General features: G+C 56.4%; 1 protein-coding gene across 6 annotated transcripts in view; it reads left to right on the top strand.

Annotated features, from left to right (window-relative positions):
• Ntrk3 (neurotrophic receptor tyrosine kinase 3) overlaps positions 1 to 26151 on the top strand; it is a 231840-nt gene that overhangs the window by 123671 nt on the left and 82018 nt on the right. For all 6 annotated transcript variants that reach the window (XM_042698525.1, XM_042698524.1, XM_042698523.1 and 3 more), the window contains one exon: positions 12070 to 12258. In XM_042698525.1, the coding sequence (XP_042554459.1) occupies positions 12070 to 12258 (189 nt within the window). The remainder of the gene's footprint in view (positions 1 to 12069; positions 12259 to 26151) is intronic.

The following is a 26151-nucleotide window of genomic DNA, read 5'->3' as shown; positions in this document are numbered from 1 at the left end:
CTGGGTGCCGGTGACTCACACCTGTCATCCTAGCTACTCAGGAGGCTGAGATCTGAGGACTGTGGTTCAGAGCCAGCCCGGGCAGGAAAGGCCATGAGCCTCTTATCTCCAATGAACCACCAGAAAACCAGAAGTGGGAGCTCAACGTGGTAGAGTGCTAGCCTTGAGCGAAAGAGCTCAGAGATGGCGCCCAGGACCTGAGTCCAAGCCCCATAACTGATGGAAAAAAAAATACAAAGAACATCTCCTTTGCATCTGTGTGCCCTGGAACACACTTGCTGGTGCTGTGTCACGCCTTGCAGTAACTGTCACTGGCCATCCCAGAGATGCTAAATCACTGAGTTATTTTATTTGTTACCCTCTGTGCTTAGTGGGAACTTCTTCTGACTTGTAAGTGTCTCTGCCCCGACCTCTCTTTCAGTGGGCTCCTGGTCTTAAAGCACCCTCGCGTGCAAGCTTGCTATTTAAAGGCACCTTGAGAGGAGTCCCCTGCCTCATGCGTTTATACATGAGGCCAACATGCCCAGTGTGCTTGGGAAGTCAGCACTTCCCCATGATATCGCCGACGGCCTTTTGGCCACGGTCGACATTATCCAGCTTATCCAGCTCAGGCTGGCTGCGTGCGGACGGCTCCCATCGATCGTTTTTGCTTAGTTGAAATGCTTAGGCCCGTAGGAAGTACCGCTAAGGAATGCGGGAGGTAGCTAACCTCGCCAGCGCTCACCTGTTCTGAAGTGGACACTTCAGAGCAAATAGCAGGAGTTCTCAACTGCGTTCCGACACACACGGTAGAGTTGTTGTTGTTGTTTTCTTTTAATAAACGCCAACAAGCAGCACGGTTAAGCAATTAAAGAACAATGAAGCAAACCTAGTTAAATAACCGTAAGCTCACAGGGGTCAAAATTCTGCCCTGGGAATGTAAATTTGGGAGACCTAGGGGAAATAAACTCTCCCGCCAGAGTAGTTGAAGCATCGCCAACAGGACTCTTCCATGCTTAGGTAGATGAGTGGGAGACAAGACTTGTTTCTTTTTGGTCTCAACCATGTGCCACATCCTGAGCTCCAGGGTGGCTTCTGGGCATCTTTGATCCTATGCAGGAAAATAGTGAAAACAACAACAACAATTCTGCACACCCCACTGGGTCTATAAAAAAGAATCCTCCTCTGAACCTCCTGTCGCCTTTGACGCCGGTGGCATTTCGTCTCCCCAGAGTTGTCTGGTGGCATGAGGTTATGGCTGACCTTACAGGAGGCACTGGAAGCCCCAGGCAGATGAAGTGCGCGCTTCAGGATCGCCTACGCCTGGATTCAGACCAGTGCTCGGGAAACGAGCTTGGATTAGAACTCAGGGCCCCTGTGGCATTCAGCTGTTGCTCTTGCTTCCCAAGATAAATCTCTCCGCCTGCTAGGATGACTTGACTTTTACAAGATCTTGATTTCCATTTTAATAATCCCCAGCCTTCCCTCGACTCTGCAAAGGAATTAAATTTAAATATGTAGTCTACATTTTATCTTGACATTTTCTTTAGAAGTCAGGAACACGGAGGAGAAAGGAAAGGAGGAGGCAGGTAGTCAGATTTTTTTTTTCTTCCCCCGCATCATGAAAGCAAAATCCTTCTGTTTCATTGAAAGCCTTTGTTCAGATACTTCGGGGACAGGTGTAGGACCATGGGCTGCTTCCCGAGCCTTTGGACTCTCCGGTTGCCCTCCGGAGACGCCAGGAAAAACCTGCATCCCACAGCCCAATTCTCTACTGGGAACCCACCCGTATCAGCATTAAGTGATGTAGCTTGAAGATAGTCTTGTCAGTCTAATTGATCTTGAGCCCTTGCCTCTCCTGTCAGGGCTGTCTGTCTCCTTACCCATAATCCTCATCACTTTGATAGCCCGTCAGGAATAGAGGACTTGGCCCAGCCTTGCCTTCATCCAATAACATTATGAAATTGATACTGACACTTCCATTGGCACTAATTTCACTAAGAGATTGGAGCCAGAGGACAAGTGGTTTAGCTTCATGGCAGTTAAACTTTCCAAGTAGATCAAGATGGCCTGAGATTGATTGACCTGTACCCTGAGAAAGAGGGGAGGGAGAAGGGAGCGCAGGGAGGAGGGAGAGGGGAATGGAAAAATCAGTGGCGGCATCATCATCATCATCATCATCATCATCATCATCATCATCATCATCATCATCATCATCATCATCATCATCTGATATTTATTGACTTGTCCAGGAAGGACACTGCCCGGTGTGGACATTCGGACAGACAGCTTCAGATGCCCTTGGGAGGTGAGAGTGTGTTGGCTAGGGTGGTTCACTGGTCTACTTGTGACACTGCCCTCTACTGTCTGGAGTCCGCAGCAGCAGTTGCGTGTACGTACCTGGGATGCATCTTCTCCATCCCCTGCTTCCACACGTAGAAAGAAAAGGCCCATGTTGTCTTTTACTGAGGGGCGACTCTATCATCAAGGTGAAGGGAGCACTTTTGTGAATTATTCGTGGACAGCAAGTCCTGGGCAAATCAGGATGCGTTGGTCACCGTCCTTTTAGGAGAAGGGTTACTTTCTTACCTGGATGTCTTTAGCTTAACCATGCACCGGGAGACAGGCTTTCACCAGGAGATGCCAGCAAGGAAGAGAAGGTTATATTTTTCTTTATTTGATTAAACTAACAGATTACCAGGTTTAATACGATTACCTGCCTGGAAGTCCTTGCAAGAATAATACCATAAAAATGATCGCAAGTAGCCACAAAACCGAAGGAGGATATGCAGGTTCAGATTAGATTAGTCTTTGGGTTTTTACTCTGTAGCACGGTTAATTTATGAAGAGACTCTCCCTCCATGCCAATCTGCCTTGCCACACTCCCTAGAAGTACAGTGGTATTTGGTTTTCTGTGGTGTCAGCTGTGATCGGGAAAGGCTAAATGGAAGAACCCAGAAAGAATTATTGGTGAGTTTCACTTATTTTGCTTTTTGGCTTATTGAGACAGGGTCTCCTATGTATTTCCAGGCTGGACTTGAACTCACAATCTGCTCTCTGAAAGCTGGGATTACAGGCATGTGCTGCCCTGTCCGGGAAACCATAGGCTTTAAATTATATGCTGTTCTGGGCATCACCATGAAATCTTACACCTTCTCGCTCCATCCTGCCCAGGATATGAATTATCCTGTCGTCTAGCATCTAACCTGTATTGGGGGTAGGCACCCAGCTGTGGGTCACTTAGCGGCCATCTGAGTTACCAGCTGACGGTGGTGCTGGATCATGTACGTATTCGAGTTCTGAATCCGTTGCGGCTTCAGACACCCACTGGGGGCGTGGTCTGAAGACCTCACACTTACATATGCGCAGACCAGTGTGTCTACAGATCCCCGTAGGCGTGTTTGGATGGACAGCTGTTCGTGGCTGGCTTCGTGGGCACTCTTGCTCAGAAGCATGGGCGTGAAGGAGCACCCGTGGGGTTCCTGGTGGACTGTCCCGGGTGTCCGGCGGAGCTGCCGCAGGGCCGGGGGTGGCGGTGGAGGGCAGCTGTGTAAACAGGAGCAGGTGCTCGGGCTTGTAGCGCGTGGGGTGTGGGAGAAGAGATCACAGAGCAGGGAGGGTGCTATTTCCATTGATCCCAGTGTTATATTTATACCTTCACATGCTGGAAATCAATCGCCCCTCTGCTCCCTTGCCACCCCTGGCGTAGAGCTGTTCCAATGAAAAGCTTATATCATCTTAATGGCTTGTCTGTGAAAGGGACGAGCAGGCCAAGGGATTAATAGAGGGTGCCCAGGCCCAGGCCCAACTGCTGTCCAGGTGTGAGGGGAGAGGAGGTGGTTGCCAAGGCTCAAGGTTACTTGAAGATGACAGCCCGGGAGGAAGTGGAGAGAGGATCTTGGAGGCCGGGGAGGGGAGGGCAGGCAGAGCTCTGGGACGGGGCAGGTGCTGTGCGGCTGGGATAAAGATGTGGGCAGATGGACCTTCGGCCCGGAGTCCCTGCTGGATCTAGGGACGCACCCCGGGCTGTCTTCCTCGCTCTCCTCCCCTCGGAGTGTCTCTCGGGTGCTGCCTCAGTTTCCCAGGTGCACGCGTAGCACGGTCCACCACACGTGTGTGCCCCTCCTGTCGGCCTCCTCATGCGTGGGTCCCGTGGACCCCGGGGCTCTCCACGGTGAGGGCTGTGTGTCTCTTTCCTCCTCCTCTCTAGTTCCTGACACGGCTTGCACGTCTGTGGCTCTCCCTACAGCCACTGTGAGCAAGAGTGCTTTTCGCTTTTTGTTTTAAGGCCATCATCACTCTGGGGAAAGAAGTTTGAGTTTTCCGCAAGGGGCCGTGGGTGACGCTCTGGCTCCTCACATTCTTAGAAATACGTGGAAGACGCCGCGGGGGGAAGATGGGACTGCGGACAGGTCTTCAGGGGAGATCACCCCCCCGTGGGGGTCTCACAGAGGCCGCTGGAGCTGGCCCGCAGGTAGCATAAGCACCGTGGGACGGTGGCAGCTGAATTTATAGGTGTTGAACTCTGAGCTATGATCTCATTGCGTTGGGCCAAAGAACGCCAGCATCCTGTATTTGCAGTAACCTTGGGTGTACAATCAGAAGGAGATGATTTACCTCTGGCGGATGCCTAGAACGTTCCGTAACATCCTCTGTGCGTGGAATCCTCGGGGAAGGTGGCGATGTGTGGCTCTCCAGGCTGCCCACGTCTCCCCACGTTTTGGGGGCCACCGGCAGCTCCAGCCGGGTGCGGCCATTGCTTCCCTCCTAAATGACGCCAGTGGCCCCTGAGAGTGAACCTCAAGGGAGTAGAGATTGGTACCTGATGTAGCTCAGCAATATGGCACCCGCCTGGTCTGTGCAAGACCTTGGGTTCAATCCCTAGTGGCACCAAAAAACCCAAAACCCGACTGGCATGGGGGAAGTGATAAAACCTCGAGCCTATGGTTCCCAAGAGAGTTCTAGAAGGAGCCCAGCACCCGGTGGCTCACATTTGTCATCCTAGCTACTCAGGAGGCTGAGATCTGAGCATCGCGGCTCAAAGCCAGCTTGTGAGTCTGTGAGACTCTGCTTGCCGATGAACCACCAGAAAACCGGAAGTGGCGCTGTGGCTCAAAGTGGTAGAGCGCTGGCCTCGAGCAAAAGAGCTCAGGGACAGTGCCCAGGCCCTGAGTTCAAGCCCCAGAGGGGCATGCCCTGTCCAGCAGCCCGGCAGGACCCCTGCCCCGGAGGGCACCCTGGGCAGTGCCAGCCTGGCCAGGAACCCACGGTGATGACCTGTCCTCAGACATACGCTCGGGCACAGCCCGTGTTCCCTCGGCCTCTGTCCCACATCTGCCAATAGACATTAAGGACTTGCTTTTCTTTGGTGTGACGGGGAGGGGTCCCGCATGGGCCGGGCTGGCGCGGTTTGCGTCCCTGTGTTGGTGTGCTTTTCCTCCTCCCGTTTGTGAGTTCCCGCGCCCAGCTTTGTGTGCCGTGCTCTCCCACGGGGGGACGCGGCCACAGCTGATTTTTTTTCTTTTGTTTTAATCAGGAGGAAAAGGTTGAGGTTTTGAAAAACTCATTTTCTTAATCCAAAGGTTGGCTTGTTTGCTTCAGTCTGACACATTGCAAAGAAAAGAAGCAGGAGACCCTTGCAGCTTTGTTTCCTTTCACCTCCCCCGCCACGTCCTAGCGGGCCACAGACCCCCTCCCGCCTCGGGCCACAGACCCCCTCCCCCCACGGGTCACAGACCCCCTCCCCCCCCGCCACGTCCTAGCGGGTCACAGACCCCCTCCCCCCGCGGGTCACAGACCCCCTCCTCCCCCCACGGGTCACAGACCCCCTCCCCCCGCGGGCCACAGACCCCCTCCCCCCCCCGCCACGTCCTAGCGGGCCACAGACCCCCTCCCCCCCCACCACGTCCTAGCGGGCCACAGACCCCCTCCCCCCCCGCCACGTCCTAGCGGGCCACAGACCCCCTCCCCCCCCGCCACGTCCTAGCGGGCCACAGACCCCCTCCCGCCACGGGCCACAGACCCCCTCCCCCCACGGGTCACAGACCCCCTCCCCCCCGCCACGTCCTAGCGGGCCACAGACCCCCTCCCGCCACGGGTCACAGCCCCCCTCCCCCCCGCCACGTCCTAGCGGGCCACAGACCCCCTCCCCCCGCGGGTCACAGACCCCCTCCCCCCCGCCACGTCCTAGCGGGCCACAGACCCCCTCCCCCCGCGGGTCACAGACCCCCTCCCCCCCCGCCACGTCCTAGCGGGCCACAGACCCCCTCCCCCCCGCCACGTCCTAGCGGGCCACAGACCCCCTCCCGCCACGGGTCACAGACCCCCTCCCCCCCACCACGTCCCAGCGGGTCACAGACCCCCTCCCGCCACGGGTCACAGACCCCCTCCCCCCGCCACGTCCTAGCGGGCCACAGACCCCCTCCCGCCACGGGTCACAGACCCCCTCCCCCCCACCACGTCCCAGCGGGTCACAGACCCCCTCCCGCCACGGGTCACAGACCCCCTCCCCCCGCCACGTCCTAGCGGGTCACAGACCCCCTCCCCCCCGCCACGTCCTAGCGGGCCACAGACCCCCTCCCCCGCCACGGGTCACAGACCCCCTCCCCCCACGGGTCACAGACCCCCTCCCCCCCGCCACGTCCTAGCGGGCCACAGACCCCCTCCCCCCACGGGTCACAGACCCCCTCCCCCCGCCACGTCCTAGCGGGTCACAGACCCCCTCCCCCTGCGTCCTAGCGGGTCACAGCCCCCCTCCCGCCACGGGTCACAGACCCCCTCCCCCCCGCCACGTCCTAGCAGGCCACAGACCCCCTCCCCCCACGGGTCACAGACCCCCTCCCCCCCGCCACGTCCTAGCGGGCCACAGACCCCCTCCCCCCCGCCACGTCCTAGCGGGCCACAGACCCCCTCCCGCCACGGGTCACAGACCCCCTCCCCCCGCCACGTCCTAGCGGGTCACAGACCCCCTCCCCCTGCGTCCTAGCGGGTCACAGCCCCCCTCCCGCCACGGGTCACAGACCCCCTCCCCCCCGCCACGTCCTAGCGGGCCACAGACCCCCTCCCGCCACGGGTCACAGACCCCCTCCCCCCCGCCACGTCCTAGCGGGCCACAGACCCCCTCCCCCCCGCCACGTCCTAGCGGGCCACAGACCCCCTCCCCCCCGCCACGTCCTAGCGGGCCACAGACCCCCTCCCGCCACGGGTCACAGACCCCCTCCCCCCCGCCACGTCCTAGCGGGCCACAGACCCCCTCCCCCCCGCCACGTCCTAGCGGGCCACAGACCCCCTCCCGCCACGGGTCACAGACCCCCTCCCCCCCGCCACGTCCTAGCGGGCCACAGACCCCCTCCCCCCGCGGGTCACAGACCCCCTCCCCCCCGCCACGTCCTAGCGGGCCACAGACCCCCTCCCCCCCGCCACGTCCTAGCGGGCCACAGACCCCCTCCCGCCACGGGTCACAGACCCCCTCCCCCCCACCACGTCCCAGCGGGTCACAGACCCCCTCCCGCCACGGGTCACAGACCCCCTCCCCCCCGCCACGTCCCAGCAGGTCACAGACCCCCTCCCGCCACGGGTCACAGACCCCCTCCCCCCGCCACGTCCTAGCGGGTCACAGACCCCCTCCCCCTGCGTCCTAGCGGGTCACAGCCCCCCTCCCCCCACGGGTCACAGACCCCCTCCCCCCGCCATGTCCTAGCGGGTCACAGACCCCCTCCCCCCACGGGTCACAGACCCCTCCCCCCGCCATGTCCTAGCGGGTCACAGACCCCCTCCCCCCCTGCCATGTCCTAGCGGGTCACAGCCCCCCTCCCCCCCGCCACGTCCTAGCCATCACAAACCCCCTCCCCCCCCACGTCCTAGCTGGTCACAGACCCCCTCCCCCCCGCCACGTCCTAGCGGGTCACAGACCCCCTCCCCCCGCGGGTCACAGACCCCCTCCCCCCCGCCACGTCCTAGCCGGTCACAGCCCCCCCCGCCACATCCTAGCCGGTCACAGACCCCCTCACCCCCCAGGTCCTAGCTGGTCAGAGCCCCCCCCCCCCCCAGCCGGCTGCAGGCAGAGGAGGAGGAGGAGGAACTCGCGTGAGGAGAACTCTGCTTTTTGGGGGTGGGTGTGAATCTTGTTGTAGGGGTAGGGTGCCCGCTGCTGAAGTGACAGTGGCGGATGGATGACCCCGGGATATGATAGGGCCTCCACGCCCTGCAGTGCTGCCGCCGCCCCTCCTGCCACCTGTGCCCGTGCTGGGCTGGGGTCTCCTCCGGCCTTGCTCAGGGGCTGGGCCTGTGCGGCTGGACTGGGCCTTGTGGTTCCCAAAAGGGCCACACAGGAAGGAGGGTGGTCCCAGCTATGATGACCCCCGCCTCCCCCCCTCCCCACTCCCACTTCTCCCCAAAAGGGGCTTCCTTTGGAAGGAACCAGAAAGATGACAAAGAGGAGAATTGATGCGGAAGGTTCTGGCCTTTGGATTTTACAATTCAACTTTTAAACCCTACCTTTCCACAGCTGTCTGGCAGGCCCACAGTGGAGGGTATCTAGAAGCATGTCCTTAGATGTGTGGGATAGACTCAGGCCCCCCCTGGATTCACACCCAGCTCTGTGAGCCCAAATACTTAGTTTCAGCCATGCTTGAGGAGAAAATGGACGGTCAGATGGGAAGAGGAAAGTCTTTTATACTTCCTGAGTCCTACTCTGCTGTACTAGATCTCATTGGCTGAGATCTGTCCCTGGGAACTTTTTGCCCAGTCTGGCCTCAGATCACTGCTCTCTTAATCTCAGATTCCCAAGTGGCTGGGATTACAAACATGTACCTCGGCACCCAGTAGGCTGGGTTGGAAACTCACGAGACTAATTTGAGGATGAGTTTTCTTGCCAATCAAATGAGAGTGGCCGTAGTGTTTGAGGGTCAGAGGAGATGGGAATAGAGGCCCAGAAACCTATCAGAGATGCAATAGCTGTTTAACCAATGTCCCTTTATTTTACCCTTCCTGTTTCTTTTCCTTAGAAGCCTGGGGGGGCTCTGAATTGGTCTCTGGTGTTAAGGGAAGGGCCATGTGTACATGCTGTCCAGGCAGATTCTGTAGCATTGGGCAGGGACTGAATCTCCTTGGGGCCAGCTTCCCTGGACCCTCCTCTTTCCCACTGTGAGCTCAGGGGCGGACAAAGTGTCTGGGTATCGCCAGAGATTTCCGCAGAAGAGTCTGGCAACTCCCGATTCCTTCCGGCAGTCGCAGGCTTGGTATCCCGTCCCCCCCTGCCCCCCCCCCTCGTGTCTGGGACCCATCCTGCTTGGGCTGATGGAGGTCTCTCTCTGTGGTTGTCACCAAACCAGATCCCACCTTGTGAATCAACCACCTGCAAATCACCAAGCCATTCCCTTGTTTTATTTCATTTTCCCAAGGAAAGGGAAAGGAGGGGTGGGGGGAAAGGCTCCCCAGAGACCTTCCTTCCCACCCCGCCGGGTGAGAGGCTCTCAGGTGGGGCTTGGATGAGCTCCTAGCCGTCTAGAAGCTCTGGGTGGCAGCAGGACCCCGCCACAGGTCTGAACAGGCCTTGGGGGAGAGGCGTGTGTGGTGAGAGCCGGGTGGACGTGGGTCCCCGAGAGCCCCTCTGGGAAGCTTGGACCCCCAGGGGGTCTCCGAGGAGGGCCTTCTGCCTCTCGGTGTGCATCCTGGCACGGCGCAGCTGTGTTGTCACCATGTGATCAGGAGTGGACGTGTGAGGACCGCTCGCTCGTGAGCAGGTGCGAGGTCAGCAGACAGCAGCCCCGGCTGCTTTTGCTCACCCGCCCTGGGGATCTGGCCACCTTGGGCATGATGGCACGTGCCTAGCACCCCAGCTATGATCACGGTTCAGGTATGTGCTGGGTCCAAAGGCGAGACCCTATTCCAAATAGCCAGTGTTAAAAACGTGCTGGAGGAAGCATGGCTCATGCGGTAGAGCACCTGCTTAGCAAGCTCAAGGCCCACAGTTCTCACCCTAGTACTGCTAAACTGACTAACTAAACATTGAATGCATTGTCAGCGACAACCAAGTCCTTGCGTCCAGACTTGTGCCAGCCACAAGCCCCGCTCCAGTCTTCCTGGGTGCTCTAGGGCTTTAAGCACCGAGTGCTCCCCGCGGAGCTCTTCCTGGGCCTCCCCCTGCACGCAGGGCCCTGTGGGCCACGCCTTTGGCCTGTGCCGTCCACCTTTGCCGTTCCCCCGTCCTCTGATGTACCTTCTTTCACGTGTATTTGTAATATCTCACTTCCCCTTTTTTGTACACAAATAACGTCTTTCTTTTTCTTGTGCCTGCCAGTACTAGAGCTGGAACACAGGATCCCTTAGCTTTTTTTTTTTTTGCTCAAGGCTGGCCCCCTACCACTTGAGCCACAGCTGTACTTTCATCTTTTTACTGACTAATCGGAGAATCAGAGTCTCGTGGACTTTCCTGCCCAGGCTGGCTTCCAACTGAGATCCTCGGATCTCAGCCTCCGGAATAGCAAGGATGACAGACGTGAGCCACCGGCTCCCGGCTCAGACCTGGGGAGGGCCCGAGGGTGGAGACCAGTGCTTAGTTTTCCTTGTTTTGCGGGAGGTCACTGTGAAGTTCTTCAGGAAGTTTATGAGGTGTTTTCCGGGATGGAAAACAGGTGATTATGGCGAGCATTTGGCCAGCCACTTACTGCTACTTTTGCACACAGTCTATAAACAGCCAGCCATTTGTCATGGATTGGAATAAGCCTGTCCGTGCTGACGGAGTGGAATTCAGCGTCCTTCGGCGTCGCCTGTGCGTCTTTCCACTTAGTTCTGCCTCATTGGTGCTCCGCCTCGCTGTTCAGTGCGAAATATGCTCCCCATAAACTCCAGCAGGCTGTAATGGATTTCCACAGTAGAAATCCCGTTGGAGCTGCAGGCCGCAGCACAGCGGGCTCTCTGTCTGGGGACCCGGTGCCTGGCGAAGCGATCACCGTCACCGTCTTCGACAACACTGCTGCTCGTACAGAGCCACACACGGCCCCGGCTGGTTCTCTCCACAGGAGTGGTATTTTGTCTCTGGGGGGGATCGTGGCATCAGGCATGGTCATTGTCCTGCCAGGACAGGCCACGCTTGTGATTTGGGTCAGGTTGTGCTTGGAGGTCATCCCTGGGTTTCTTTGGGGGTAGATGGTGGTGGAGCTGGGGTGGGTAGAGATGTAAATGGTGTCTCTAAGGGTCTTGGGGGGGCAGGGGATGGGGAGGCGGAAGGGGAGGGTCAGCAGGCCGCCTAACATCAGGCTGATAGTGACTGTCCTTTGGGAGACCTGGTTCTGGTTGGGTGAGGAAGGGGTTGTGGCAGAGTCCAGTGGAGGCCACACCACCCCCTCCTGGAACCTGAGCCATGCTGAGAGGCTCCGGGTCTCTCTAAGCCTCTCACCGGTGACGCTATCTGGGCTGTTCTTGGGGATCAGGTAGAAAGCGTCTCCTGTCCTGATGCCTGGGTGCTACCCTCGGGCTCCGACTGAATCTGAAGCCCTGCAGGAAGAGCCCAACGTCAGTAGTAAAGTTCCCAAGGAAACGAGATAGAGCACAAATTAGTCGGGTCGTTTGTTTAAAAAGAAAAACAACAAACCCTGCACTGCTACTTAAGCAAACAAGCTTATTATTTTTTAAAACTCGTTATTTTGGACTAGTGCAGTGGCTTGGGTTTGCAATCCTGGCTACATGGGTGGACACGAGAGGGGAAACTGAGGCACAACTGGGGTGTAAACGTTTGCTCTCAGCCAACGAGTAGCTGGGTGCGGTGGCTCCGTGGTAGAGTACCTGCCTAGCAAGTGCAAAGCCTTGAGTTCAATCCCCAGCTCTGCCCAAAGAGGAGGAAATGGAGATGCACATCACAGCGATTCAGCTCTGTCTTCCAGTGGGTTCTGTGGTGAAGGGATGGGTGACGTGCTCTGAACTCGGCATTCAGAGCAGGTGGGACAGGGCGGTGGGGAGGGGGGCTGTTCTCTCCTAGCGGGACTCGGCTCTCGCAGAAATCGTGGTGGGAGGAGACGGGAGCTGCGGGCAGGGCAGGGAAGGACCGGAGGTGACCTCACCGGGGTCCCGTGTCTCTCCTGGTGTGTGCAGGTCCCGTGGCCGTCATCAGCGGCGAGGAGGACTCAGCCAGCCCTCTGCACCACATCAACCACGGCATCACCACCCCCTCCTCCCTGGACGCGGGGCCCGACACGGTGGTCATCGGCATGACCCGCCTGCCCGTCATCGAGAACCCCCAGTACTTCCGCCAGGGCCACAACTGCCACAAGCCGGACACCTGTGAGTACCGGATACCGGGTCCCACCCCTTCCGGGGAGGCCGGGTGGCACGGCCACGGGCCGTGTAGCCGGGGTTCTGGAACCTACTGCCAACTTCCCCCTCCCTTTATCTCAGAATGTGGAGGCCACCTGAGGCAGGGGGATGGCAGTGGTCAGGGTCCCTGGGGAAGGGAGGGACACCGATCGGAGCCTACTTCCCTCTCTGGTTCCACCAGGGCTGCCCGGGGGCTCTGGACAGGGGGAACGCTGTCCCCGTGAGTGTGAGTCAGGACACCTAGACAGGCCGGTCCTCTCGGTAGACCTGGCCTAGGAGTTAGGACCGATACAGCCTGAGTCTGTCGAGACCACAGCCCCGAGGTCACCAGAGTGTCCGTCCAGGTCTCTGTGGGAGGGGAAGTGGAGGAAGGGCAGGGCAGTCCGTACCTCGGATGGGAACATCCCCGTAGCTGCCCCTCCCGGACCCCTGGAGAGTAGGAACACCGTCCGACTGCCGGGAACCTTGGCGGCCCTGCGACGCCTCCTCATCTCCCACCTCCTGCGCTCATAGCCCTTTCTTCTCGCATTTCTGCTGAGCCCCCCACACCATCCCCTTCTGAGCTGCTGGAAGTCGGTGGCTTGTCCCTCCATCCTCCATCCATTTCCCCCTTGCTGTGTCCCTAGGTGTGACCTCTTTTCTTTCCCCCTGTTTTCAAGGGAGGCCTTCCCCCTCCCCGCCCCGGAGAGCTGGGACGCAAGGGACTGACCGAGAGCTGGTAGGGACCCAAGCAAGGAGCTGGGTCATAGCCTTACCCTGCAGCCAGGGGCACGGAGCTTTTGGGGGGCTGTGAGTGCCCCCTTCCCCTCTCCGTCCCCCAGGCTGCCTGCCCGTGGCTTCTCTTCACATCTCTTTCTGTCCTGGATAGGCCTAGCATAGGGTTTCATTCTGTTCTTGCTCCCCGCTCTGGGCTGGGCTCTCTGTACTTGGGCCGGGCGCTTCCATAGCTCACAGAATAGTTGCTGTTCCTGCTGGATCATCCTGCAGTCCGGGGGGCCTTTGGGCTCTGCCCTCTCAGACTCTGCTTCTATTTCTGTAACTCCAAGGCCAGCGTGAGGGTGGCCATTCCCCCCGGGGAGGGAGGGTACGGGGTGGGGGTGGGGGGACCGGGCTAGACTCAGGACTATCTACCTCTCAACCTTGAGTCTCCTCCAAAAGCGGCCTCGGTATTGACGAGAGGAAGAATACCTGGGCTCTGGACAAGGGCTGGGCGAGGAAGAAAGGTATTCGTGTTTCAGATGCGCAGCAGAAATCGATCAACACTTCCGGGCTTGTGCTCTGGCTAAACCATCTCGATTCAGGTCAGGCTCCTTGTAGGACTGGCTGGGCGTGGGCAGAAGGAAAGCCTGTCTGGGCCGCTGTGGAGGGAGGGATGTGGGGTGCCACTGGACTGGGGCAGAGGCAGCCCCCGCTGCGTTGACTACGGGCACGGTTCTTGTTATCCAAGCTAGTTCACATCTACGCTACGAACGAGACAACCCCGAATCCCGGCTCCGAGGGGAAAATGCAGCCTTAGGGTCCCGCAAGTCCCCCTCTCACAGTGTGCCATCGGCGAAGCAGCCTGTCCCTCCGCGTGCTGTACGCGCTCCTCCGTACCGCTGTCTCCGGGACGTGGGACCGTGGGACCGTCTCCGGGACGGGTGGCCGATGGCGCCGTAGCTCTGGCTGATCTAAGTCCCTCCCGTGGCGCGATCCTCCCTCAGCTCGATCCTCCCTCACCATCCTCCCCAGGTGGTGGTTTAGAGCTGGGCATGGCCGCCATCTTGAAACACAAAATCACCTCCACCACCCCTTGAAAAAGCCCCCAACTGGAAAATGTCATCCTGAGAAGGATGATAAACACTGAAGGTACACTTTTTTGGTGTGTGTGTGTGTGTGTGTGTGTGTGTTGGTACTGGAATTTGAATGCAAGGGCCTAGGCACGGTCCCTTTGCTTTTTTTTGCTCAAAGCTGGTGCTCTATCACTTGAGCCACAGCTGTACTTCCAGCATTTTTTGCTGGTTAATGGAAGATAAGAGTCTCTCAGATTTGTCTGCCAGGGCTGGGTTTTGAACCATGACCCTCAAATCTCAGCTTCTGGAGTAGCTAGGATTATAGATGTGAGCCAGCAGCACCTGGATTCTTTCTTTTCTTTTTTTTTTTTTGTCCAGTCATGGACTTGAACTGGGCTGCTGTCCCTGAGCTGTTTGTTTTGCTCAAGGCTAGCGCTCTACCACACTGAGTTCTGTTTTTCTGGTGGATCATTGGGGATAAGAGTCTCACGGACTTTCCTGCCTAGGCTGGCTTTGAACCACGATCCTCAGAGTACCTGGGAAGAGCAGGCGAGGCACCTCTTGTGCAGTCTGAGCTGGTGGCAGCCACCTGGGCCATTCAAGGTGCTTGTCACTTTGCACAGGCCCTGCATGGCCGTGCAGGCACTGAGGGATCAGTTTGGGGATTGCACGTGGACTTCAGTGGGGAGGAAATTCACAAGTACGCAGTGGTGGCCGGTGGGGCGAGCCGGTGAGCGTCTCAGCGTCAGCCTGCGTGCAGCACACAGCCAACGGAGCTCCCGCACCGGGAGAACCAGACGTGGGCTGGGCTTTCCTTCCATGGCTCTCTGAGCATGGGACGCAGTGTGCTCTCGCTAGGGAGTCGGGCCGGCGCCCGCGCCAGCAAGGAGGGGTGGACGGAGAGGACAGACCGCCGCGGTGGAGGACGGGAAGGGAGCCAGCAGGGGCTCATCAGAGGGACGTGGTGAGTCTAGCTGCTCAGAGCTCCGGTGTCAGGAAGGGGTCGCCTCTCCAGGCCCAAGGGGTGCCTCGTTGCCACCAGCAACATGGCGGATGGCTCTCACAGAAAGCACGCGGGGCTTACATCACTGTGGCAGAGCCACGGGCAGGGCACCAGTCGGCTGTGGGTGACTCAGCAGCCCTCCCCCCTCCCCCTCCCCCCCTCCCCCCTCCCCGCCATGCCATCCTCGGAGGAGGGGGCTCACCGGCTGAGAGGCAGCGGGGCAAAGGCTTCGGAAACATCCCCGTGTGCCCCGGGAGTCTTGCCACGTGCACGGGACGGCTCTGGTGCTGCCGACAGAAGCTGGGGGGACCCCACCCCTGTTGGGGGGGGCTGGTGGCAGCAATGGGGGAGCGGGGGAGAGGATGGGGTTCGCCCGGCGCTGAGATCTTTTCTGACTGGAGTGCTTTCGGGGGCCGGACGCCCCTCTGCTCCCCGCGTCCTATCTGTCTCTAATCTGGTGTGTCGCGTCGCTCTCCACGCGCACATCAGGCAGCCGGGGCACTCCACGATGGCCTGGTGCCCGCACCTGATCAGATGCCCGAGCCCCCTCCGGTGTTGCCCACCAGACGCGCCCGACGCTATCTTTATTTTCTACTCCTTCCCCGCTGGCGGCAATGTATCACGCCTTCCGGAATACCCTCAAAGGGGGAGGAATCAAGGTGTGCCGACTCGGCCTTGCACCCGCCCCCCCCTCCCGCCTAAGCTTCCTAATTGAGGCACTTCTGATTGTTAATGTAAAGCCCCTGGATTGTCTGAGGCACCAGGAGAGGCTTCTCCGGTCACACAGCCGAGGGGCGTTTCCCTTGGGCTGAGCCCCACAGAATGAGATGCCCAGGGACTTGCCCCGATGGGTGCCTGGGAAGCAGGGAGCCGTGGGGGGGGGGGGGGCGTGCCACGAGGTCCTGGGCTTCTTCCATCAGCTGCCTGGCACCTCCACCAGAGAGGCCCAAAGCAACGGGCGTGCCTTGATCACCAGCCCTAACCACCCTTTTCCCTGTGGAGGTTGATCACCTTGGGCTTTCCAGAGGTTTCCCAGGAGGCCGGTCTCCAGCCCGGCCCTCTCCACACTCCTGGATCTCTTTCCCTCTTTGCTTTCCCTGAGGTCTTGCTGATGGCCCTCATTCCCCCCCCGCCCCCCCTGCCCCGTCTCTTTCAAGTTGGCCTCCGTGTGATTCTGTCTCCTGGTTGGAAACCCCTACCCTTCTCTCCCCTGTTCTTACGACTGTTACAGACCCAACCAGGTGAGCTGGTAACTCCGACCCCAGGCCTTCTTAGGCCTCACTCTCTTGAGATTTACAACCACAAAAAATCCATCCTCTGTTGGTTCCTTTTCTTCCTTCCTATGCTCAGTCCGCAGACGTGCACTGAAGCTCTACTAAGTGCTAGGCCCCGGGTCTAGAGCAGGCCCATCTTCCCTTACACCCCATTGGCTACCACACAGCCATTCAGAGGGCTCAGCCTCAGTTTCTTTCCTTTTCTCCCCACACCCAACATACCAGCTCACAAGGCAAGAGCCTCTCGTCAGAGCTGGAGAGGCTCCATCCGAGGACTGTCTCTTGAGTTGGGACCGAGCTAGTGCCTCCTTCTCCTCCAGGCCAATCAGTCACAGAGCTTGCCTTTTCTGGAAAACAAAAACAAAAACAAAAAGAGCTGCCGAGGCCAGTTTCCCAGCTGCAGAAGGGAGCAGAGATTCTGCGTGCCTGGTGCAGTATTAATAGTGCATCAGTGTGATATAGATTTCTGTCACCATCTAGACTAACAAACATCGCTCAGCACAGGCGTGATGATGGGAGTTTATTCCCAGCCACTTAGCTCAGCATGATGGGCTCGGAGATGAAATATAGAAAATGGGTTTCTCTGCTTTGGGGGTTGCAGCTGGGAAGGGAGGGCTGACCCCTTGGAGGCCCCTGCCTGGGGTCTGCGCGGAATGCTTGACACAGATGACCGCCCCCCTTTCTGCCCTGGGAGATACCGGGGCTACATCTTGGTGAAAGTGATAGTGACATTTAGGGAGTGTGTGTGTGTGTTTTCTGGGACTTGAGCTGAGGATCTCACACTCATGGGGCAGGTGCTTTTACTGCAGAACCACACCCCCAGCCCTGAATTTTGCTGGCTCCCTTTGAGATCCTGTCTTGCTTCCCGTTCAGGCACGCAGCCTGTCATCGTGAGAATAACAGGCACGCACTGCCGCGTCCACCACCCCATCATAGGAAGATCTCCCACACACTCTTCCGCCTCGCTTCACCTTTAAATCCTTCCAATGGCAAACTCCCGGGCAGCTGGGACAATGGGTATGAGCCACGGTACCCGGCATGATGGTTGGTGTGAAGCCTTTGTCCTCACCGGTTGGGTAGCGCCGGGGCCTGGATGGCCATGTAACCATCATGAGAACATTTGAAGTGGATATAAGTTTGAGGTCATCCCTCTCTGGTTTTCCTTTAAGCCTCTTTTCAGATCCAGTTAGAATTAACTGGCAGATAATCTGGGAATCCTGAACGGCTAGGTTTTGTAAGCCCAAGGTCTCTGGAGGAAGCGGGTACTGTGGACACGTATTAGTCCCTCCCCGTTTCTTCCAGAAAGATCTGGATAATGCCAGAATGGGATACTTTGGGAGTCTAGAGAATAAATCTTAGGCCCTCCGGCCCAGCTCAAATACGCTCATGACTTTGTCCTGACGCCTCATCCCCTAGGAACTAGCCTCTGCTGGACGTTCATTCCTAGGCTGGTCCAGGAGTCAGTCCAACCCATGCATGGTACTTTGCCATTTTTTTTCCCCTCACCATCCCAGGTACATAACATAATGCTATTTCTCCCAAGTTGTCAGCAGCCTGTGGATTATGGACATACCTGAGCGTGTCGTTCAGTGCTATCAACAACTAAAGACAGCAATTCGCTTTCATCTCCCCAGGCCAAGGGAACTTGTCTTCCTATCGATCATGTCAATGTCAGCCACTCCATCCTTCTCTTATAATCACACACTCAAAGTTCAGAGCTGCAGGCAGGCATACTAATTAAGTAATTAGGTATAATTATGCTCACTGTAAACACATAGTAAGTTGGCTGAAACAAAGCACTTGTCAGGGGAGGGGGTCAGGACTTGCGTCATGGTCCAAAGTGAAGCATGATGGTTATCCCCCCAAGTCAGGCTGGGGTAATGGCATTTCACCGTGGGACATGAGCCCAGGGGATGGTTTGTCATCCAGAATCCTGGAAACAGGACTCCTCATCTTCCTGGCATGTTTGGACCTCAGTCTGGTCTTCAAGGAACGGGAAGACGAATTCCCCTCCAGAGATCCTCTCCAGCTCAGGTTTCCCAGAGATGTGTGTGTCTTCCATTCTCCCTGAGCTTGCTTTTATGTAACAGCCAGTCTGTCTTGGGATTCGGAACCGGCGAGGAGACGCACCGCAGTCAGGTAGGAATCAAAGGATGGGCTTTATTGCTTGGATCTGAAGAAGTTTGCTTGGTCTTAAAGCCAAGATGGGCAGGGAGAAGCTGCCATTTCTAAACTTCCGGCAGCGGGGTTTGTCTACTGAGTTCACTTGGTTAACTCACTTTTTGTTAAGTCACGGAGTTTAGAAGACCACCCCCACAGAGTCTCACTCTTCTTTATGAATTCTGCCCAGCCCCCTGCTCCTCTCATCCCTCAGATAAACTGCTCGCAGAATAAACCACAAATAGAGGCTGAGAGGAGGGGCTTTGAGCTACTTCCTGTGAGAGGAGGGGCTCCATCCGAGGAGAGATGGAAATTCTGACTTTATGCTTAAAGCTCAGGAAGAGGGAAGGGGATCCCATGGGACTTTAAGGCCAGGGTCCTGCCCCGTGGTGGTGGTGGTCCTTACTAGTTGTCCTCTGTCTAGACATCCTCCTCCAAGAGGGTATCCCTTTTCCCCGGCTACCTTTAATCCAGTGCTTTCCAAACTGCCCCTTGGGGGCAGGGGGTCTTAACCTGAATTCCCCCCCTACCCTCTCTCCACGCCGTCTCCCAGTTCAGGGAAAACCTAGATGACATCGATTCCATGCTGTGGGATTCTGAGCCTTGAGTGTCAGGTCAGCAGGACTTCCCAGGAAGAACCTTGGGCTCAGCCACGTCCCCCCTCCCTCTCCCCAGCTGCATCGCACCGTTGGCCACGGGTGACCATCACAGTTTTCCCCCCAGCCCCAGGAAGGGACGGGACGTGGTTGCACTTCACCGGAGTAGGGGGTCCTGGGGCATGGCATTCTTCCAGGTTTCTGGTGGAGTCCCGCATGCTCTCCGGTCACACGGCTCGGGGTCCGTGGTGGCTGTGTGCCCGGGAGTTCTTGCAGGTGTTTTTCCAGACTTGGCGTGGAAGGTCAGAGTGGCATGTGCTCTTGATCCTGAGCGTCCAGGGTTGGGCCTAGCAGTGGCGGAGCACTCAGGCTGCGAGTGCGGGGTGGTCCCAGACTCTCAAATCAGCACATGCGTGGTTATTTGCTAAGTGTCTGTCCTCCCCAGGCTGCAGGTAAGAAAAGGTGACTCAGAGGGGAGTTTTCCTCGCCCTGCACTGCCAGGAGATTCTGAAAATGCTCCGTGAATCCTGCACGAGAGAAGCATGCGTGTGATCCTCCTCTCCTTGACAACCGTATTTTTACAACTCCCATTACAATTTCTGATGTAAATACGCTGTTGGGGGAAATCAGTGTGATGCTACCGAAAAGAAAGTAATGTTCTCCAAGCTGGGAGTTATTTCTGCAAAGATAAGAATTCTCCCCTCCAGTGATTTCTTTTCTCCTGCTACTGTAAAGAAATAGCATTTTTATCACCCGGCCCCGTAGCCACAGAGATGTTCTTAGGAGTCGGGACTGTAATATGTTCGTTGTCAGGATGTGATGGATGCAGATGAGTTTGCAAGGCTCTGGCCAATTTCCTTTTGGGTTAATGAAACTGGAAAGCTGTGGGTTTCACCGGAGGATGGCAGAGAGATTCGTGTGTGTATGTGTATGTGTGTGTGCATGGGTGCGTGTATGCATGTGTGTGTGTGTGATGTTTTTGTTTGAGTTCTTCCCCTTAATAGCAGAATTTATGTTGGAGGAGCAAATCTTCCTCATCCACCAGCCTTTATGCAGTAAATACCAAGAGGCCACTTAAAAATCACACCTATGTAGATCCCTCCATAATTAGGCTCCAGTGCCTACTTTGTACCTTTGGCTACAAAGGTGGGCCCAGGCCGGGCGCCGGTGGCTCACGCCTGTCATCCTAGCGACTCAGGAGGCTGAGATCTGAGGATCACGGTTCAAAGCCAGCCCAGGCAAGGAAGTCTGTGAGACTTATCTCCAGTGAACCACCAGAAAACCGGAAGTGATGCTGTGGCTCAAGGGGTAGAGCACTCGCCTTGAGCTGAAGAACTGAGAGACAGCGCCCAGGCCTAGAGTTCAAGCCCCACGACTGACCAAAAAAAAAAAAGTGGGCCCAGGTCTTCATCGTATCTGTCCACATGCCCCATGTTTTGGACTCTTGATTGTATAGGTTGAGACGTATTTTGGTTCCGGAAAGTACTAGCCAATCTCAGTCCAGCGAGAAGGTGGACAGCAGCCCACAAGTAAGGCAGGAGGGGAGATACATTAGGATTCCAGCCGGGCTTTCTCGTGGTTCTCTCTCTTGCTTTACCGTCAGGTGAAATTGCCCTCATGGTTATAACATGGTGGTAGAAGCTTTGGGCATGATTGCGAAACACAAGGGCCAGCCACAGCCACAAGGGTGGTTGCGTCTTCCTGTGAGTGGCCCTGAATTCCTGTTCTCACTGGCCAGAAGGACGCCACGTGTTTATCCCTAAGCCATCACTGCTAAGGGGCATGGGATTGCCACGAGTTGTGAGCCCCAGACCCTCCAAAAGCCAAGGGTGGAAGTTCCCCACCCCCCCACCAGACGCGTTCCTGTGTGGAAGGTGCTGTGCACCTCCGCCGCCGAGCCTGGGCTGTGACCGACAAAGGGGAAGTGGCTGTCAGCAGTGACAGCGCCTGGCCACTTGGCCTTGCCAATGCTGTCACCGTAACTTCTGGGAGTAGCCGGGGGCCGCCCAAAGCACAGGGGATGTTAGACACCAGGGGACGTCTCCCCGGTGGCATGGATCAACGTAGGGAGGGCAGAGCGGTCGGATCCAGAAACCACGTGGACATTCAGGGCTGTGCCTTGTGCCCGCAGCTGGCTTTTACAAGGCCCAGTCGTCTGGACTGCGAAGGAGGGTGTGGGTTTCTGGGGCCAGCGATGCCATCGGGTATAGTTTCTGGAGACCCCGTAGGAGCAGGCACTGGTGGTGCAACAGAGGCTCAGCCGGACAGTTGGAGAAGAGCGTAGAACCCACAGGACCGAGTCCCCGCCCAGGCCAGGCCCTGCACTTGGCATCCATTAATGCCACAGTAAAGTCCCGCAGAGCTGATTGTATCCTGTATGTTGGGCGGGGAAGACAGTCCGAATGAAATACATTAATAAATTGTTTCGTCCTCACAGAAACCGCGTGGGGCAGATGCTCTTGACTTGACCCGTCTTGTTGAAGGGGAAACTGAGGCACGGGGGCGGTTCCAGTGCACTGTAGCCTCACAGCGAAGCAATGGCAGGGCTGCGCCACTCAGGGCGCTCTTCTCAGTCAGTCTTGCTCCCTGCAGGACATCAAGGTCACGAAGTGTCATGGTCCCCCGCTCTGCCCACGACATGTTCCGTAGGGACTGTGGAGAAGTTGAGAGACTTGCCCAGGGACCCTGGCGGGGTAGAGGTGGAGCCAGAGTTGGATTCAGGGGTATGGAGTTTGCTTATCTCTGTAGCTGGGCGGTTCTGCTTCACGCGAGCTTTCACCCTTGACACCCTGAGGGTGGAGACTTGTGGACGGATGTGCTAGCTTGGGTCACACGGCGCCCACCGCCAGTGAGCACCCGCAGGCAGTATCTTTCTAGAAGTGTTCTCCGTTCCCCCTGCTCAGGAGGCCCAAGCAGGGGGCGGCGGGGGGGGGGGGGGGTTGGCCTCCCAGAAGCCAGGTCCAGCCTAGAGGCCAGTGTCAGAGGAGAGGCACGGAACGGGAGGCTTTGGCGTCCCATTGTCTCCCTCCCTGGCCACGTCACCTGCATTTTAAAATATAACTTTACTGTTTCTCTCGAGGTGTTGTACGGCGGGGTTACCATTTCTTAAGTCAGGTAAGGAGCAGGTGTCTTTTCGCGTTCCCCCAGCCTCCCCGGACCCGTCCCTGCCCACGCTTTACACGGGTTATTTTCGCACAGTGTCGGTACCCTTCCCCCCTTTCTTTCTGCCCTTTGTCACCTTTCTCCCCTGTCCCTGGTTGGCTCCGTGGCTCCGTCTGTCACCCAGATGATTGCTGGGCCTCTCCCCTGGTTAGCGGGGGGGGGGGCTGCGTTAGCTTCTGTTCCCCAGACCTAGAAATGCTGGCGGTGCAGCCCTCCTTCCCCCGCCGCCGCCGACCGGATTCTGCTGAGGCAGACGGCCCCGGTGTCCCTGGTCACGAGGAAGTGTTGGGACTGAACTCCTAATGGCTCATTGATTGGGCGAATTATGCTCGGTGTAATTCTGAAAATAGATTTTAAATGCGTGCCCGGGGGATTTGTGGGGATTTGTTACTTGGAAGCGTTAACTCAATCGTGGCTCCCTTGACAGATATTGGTGTGTGTGTGTGTGGGGGGGGGATTTGGGCCTCAGCCGTGTTGCTCATCCTCCCCTCCCCCACAAGGCCAGGGCTGTGGGTCAGGGTGGGCAGAAGGCCCTCCACTTTGCACCCAACTTGGGGGAAGCGGCTGCTGTAAACCCCTGACTCCATTTCAGGTGGAATGATGACAGCATCGAGGTCCAGGTTCTCCTTGTTACCCCCTCTGAAGTTAAGGAGGGAGGAGGTTACCCTCTCCTTAAACTCCCAGCTCTCATCTTTCCCAGAGTGGTCCTTCAGGGTCAGTTCTTGGCCTATCCTGATGCTATCTTGTCTTCGACAGCCTTGGATCCCAGACCTGAAGGAGGGGGGTGGGGGGTGGGCATGTATAGCAAGGAATAGACCTGGGGCTGGACTTGAGCACCTGTGTTTCTTTTGGTGAAGGCTAGATCTACATGGGCACGATGGGAAAGCGAATGAGAACCCTCAGTAAGGCACAGCAGCCATCAGCAGATAACGTAGAGACTTTTTATAAGGCCCATGACTACCCACCATCTATTTCTTTCCCTCTGGTGCATCAGGGACCCGAAATACCTTCCACCTTGAGTGCAGGGTAGATCGGAAACAAATAAGGGGTACTACTGTCAGCGAGCCTCCGTGAAGGATTTCTAAGGGGGACATTTAGCCCGTGGTCTCCCCCCTGCCCCCCGCCCCGAGATTCTGTTCTTTTCCTATAAGCCCTTTGAAAGCTGGGTCCTCATTCCCTAGAGTTAATTTATACTCAGCCAGTGATTAGAAAAATCAGCATTCTCCAGGAAGGGAGGAAGTAAAAACAAAACCTAGAAAGAAAAGGGGGGAAAAATGACATTCTACTCTAATAAAGAAATTACTGACGTTCTACATTACGAACTGTATTAATTTTTAATGGCTGAGAAGGGAGCTGATTTATAATGCATCCTTCTCGGCTACCGAGCCTGTCCCCAGCTAATAAATAAATGACAGGTCTCTTGTATTAAAAGTATCCGTCATTTTCCATTGTTGGAATGTGAGCGGTGAGCGACATTGAAGGAGAGGCTGCTGGGAGCGGGGGTTGGGTACAGGCAGCTGTGTCCAGTGGGGGGGGGGGGGAGGCTTGGAGCTCGGCCTCGGTCTAAGACAGGATTGAGCTCATACTGTCCTCATGGTCTCAGCAGAGTGACCCAGGTCACTTCAACTCATGAAGAGTTTACTGTGCAAATTTAAATGCCTGGGTTTTCTTTTTAAGCCAGCCCTGTCTGTGGCTTTCTCTCCATACACCCTGACCAGGCACATTCGGAGCTCCAGCTTCCCTAGTGAGTCCGGGTGGGATGAAGCCTTCAGCCTCTCATGGCTCATCTTGCGGATGAGCGATCTGTGGCTCACTGACGGTGGCCTGCTTATCTGTATGGCCCTCGAGAAACCAAACGAACGAATGAAAACCACCAGAGACGCTTGCCTCTGATTCCGTGGCACCTTGTAAGGATTTGGGGGGAGGGAGGGGAATTACAAAAGTAAGAAGCAGAAAAGAAGGACCACTTCAAATACCACCCCATCCCTCTACCCCCAGGTGACAAACGCTGCAGATATTTCGGGCGGACTGCCTCTCGGTCTCCTCTCCGTAGCTCAACGCACACACACAAGCAAGTGACACACCCCGCCACGCACACTCCCAGCCCGTGTAATACAGACAAATGAGACCGTGTTCTGCATAGGGTCTGATCATCTAAAACTGTCATTTAACAAGGTCTCATAAGCCTTTATTCCCTGTCGCACCTATTTTTGGTGGCTACGTGTGCGTGACGGACAGAAGTCACCTGGGCCATTGTAGAAATAGCATCCTTTTGTTCTCTATGGCAATAGCAACTGCGCAGTAAACACTGCGCTCCCAGTGCATACAAAGACCGGTTCTCCCACAGACTTTCTAAGTATGGAGCAATCTCTATGCGGTGCCCGGGGAATGAGACAAACACAGGCCTCGTGCTTGCTTGCTAGAGTCCATCCTCCAGCTGCAGAGCCAGCCCCAAAATAGTTCTAGGTGCTATTGTGCTTGTTAAAGCACAATACAACGAGACCCACAATGATGGGGAGCTCTCCACTCGGAGAGCGTGGCTTGTTAGAGGAGCAGGGGCTTGGGTGAGTGATCTGCAGAGCCAGAAATGCTCGCACTAGAAAGCTGCGGAGGACTTGGACAGGCAGCGTTGATCAGCAAGGGCCAGCGTAGCAGTAGCCAGCAGCAAAGAGTGGGTTGAGCCGTGGAAGGTTGAAGGTTGGGGTGATTCTAGAAGACGGGGTAAGGGGGAATCCCGCTGATGTACAGACCAGCTCAGCTTATTGACCCATACTTTTCAATGTATCTATAGGACTTGGCACTTAGATAGTTCAAGCCTGCGTTGACCATACTTGGAACTGTTACTGGTTTTGCAGAAGAACTTGAGAAACTAAGGAGCCATCAACATTCTAATTTTTTTTTTTTAAGATCAAATGATGTCTGGTGTGGTGCATTCCTGTAACTCCAGCACTTAGCAGACCCAGATAAGCCAGCTTGGACAATGATAGTGAGCCTTTGTCTCAAAGCTCAAAATAGTAAAGAAAAAAAAAAGGCTAACTAAAGTTGGAAATTAAGGGATGAGTTAGAATAGACCAGGAGGTCTCTGTTCCAATAAGAGAGACAAAACCCTCACTCAATACACCTTTCTGCACAAGGAGCAGTATGGGAGACTTAACAAAGGCCACTAGCAGGTTTAGCTTCTGATTTATTTATATTGTCTTCACAGGCAGAAGTTTGCCTGGATTTTAAGGCAAGCATCTCTTACGTATTTTCACGTAGGAATTTATTTCTTGATTTGTTTTGTGCATGGTTCTAAACATAGATACACACCAGTGCTTTTTGCCTTGTGTAAAGAAAGAACAGTCTGAGCTGGTAAAACCACTCAGAGACTGCTCCCCGGTTTGACGTGCTGTGGCAGAGATCAGCATGGTGGAACTCTCAACACGTTTCCTCCTCTTAACACTGGGGGAGAGCGTACAGTTTTTCCATGTTGAAGAATGGCCACCCAAGATCCAGTCCTAACTGGCTTCCGTCTGTGGCACTGGAAATACAAGTCTCACTTGTATTTTTTATTTTTTTGCCTTCAGATAGAACCTTTCCAGCAATAGGACTTGGCTGAAGGCAGTCTTTCATGCCTTAATTCCCTTCCTCACATCTTCCTTATGGGACATGGATGGTTTTGAATCTCTCCGAGATCTTAGGGATCCATTGGAAACAGAGCGCGAGGTGCACGGTTTAATCTTGCTATGCCCCGTAAGTTTGCCTGGGGCGGGGGTGGGGGGGTAGCACCGGGCTAAGGAGGGATGGCTTGTGTCTTCCCGCTTCTCACTTCTCCTGAACCTGTAAGTGGAAATGTCATCTTTTCGATTCCTCCGGAGAAGTTGATTTTGGTCCGGGCCATTTAATAAGGAAAG

Source organism: Dipodomys spectabilis, unplaced genomic scaffold (genome assembly GCF_019054845.1).
Source record: "Dipodomys spectabilis isolate Male_0828 unplaced genomic scaffold, ASM1905484v1 ptg000233l, whole genome shotgun sequence".
NCBI lineage: Eukaryota > Metazoa > Chordata > Mammalia > Rodentia > Heteromyidae > Dipodomys > Dipodomys spectabilis.
The sequence above is the reverse complement of the archived record's forward strand: the minus strand, read 5'-3'. Positions and strand labels throughout refer to the sequence as shown.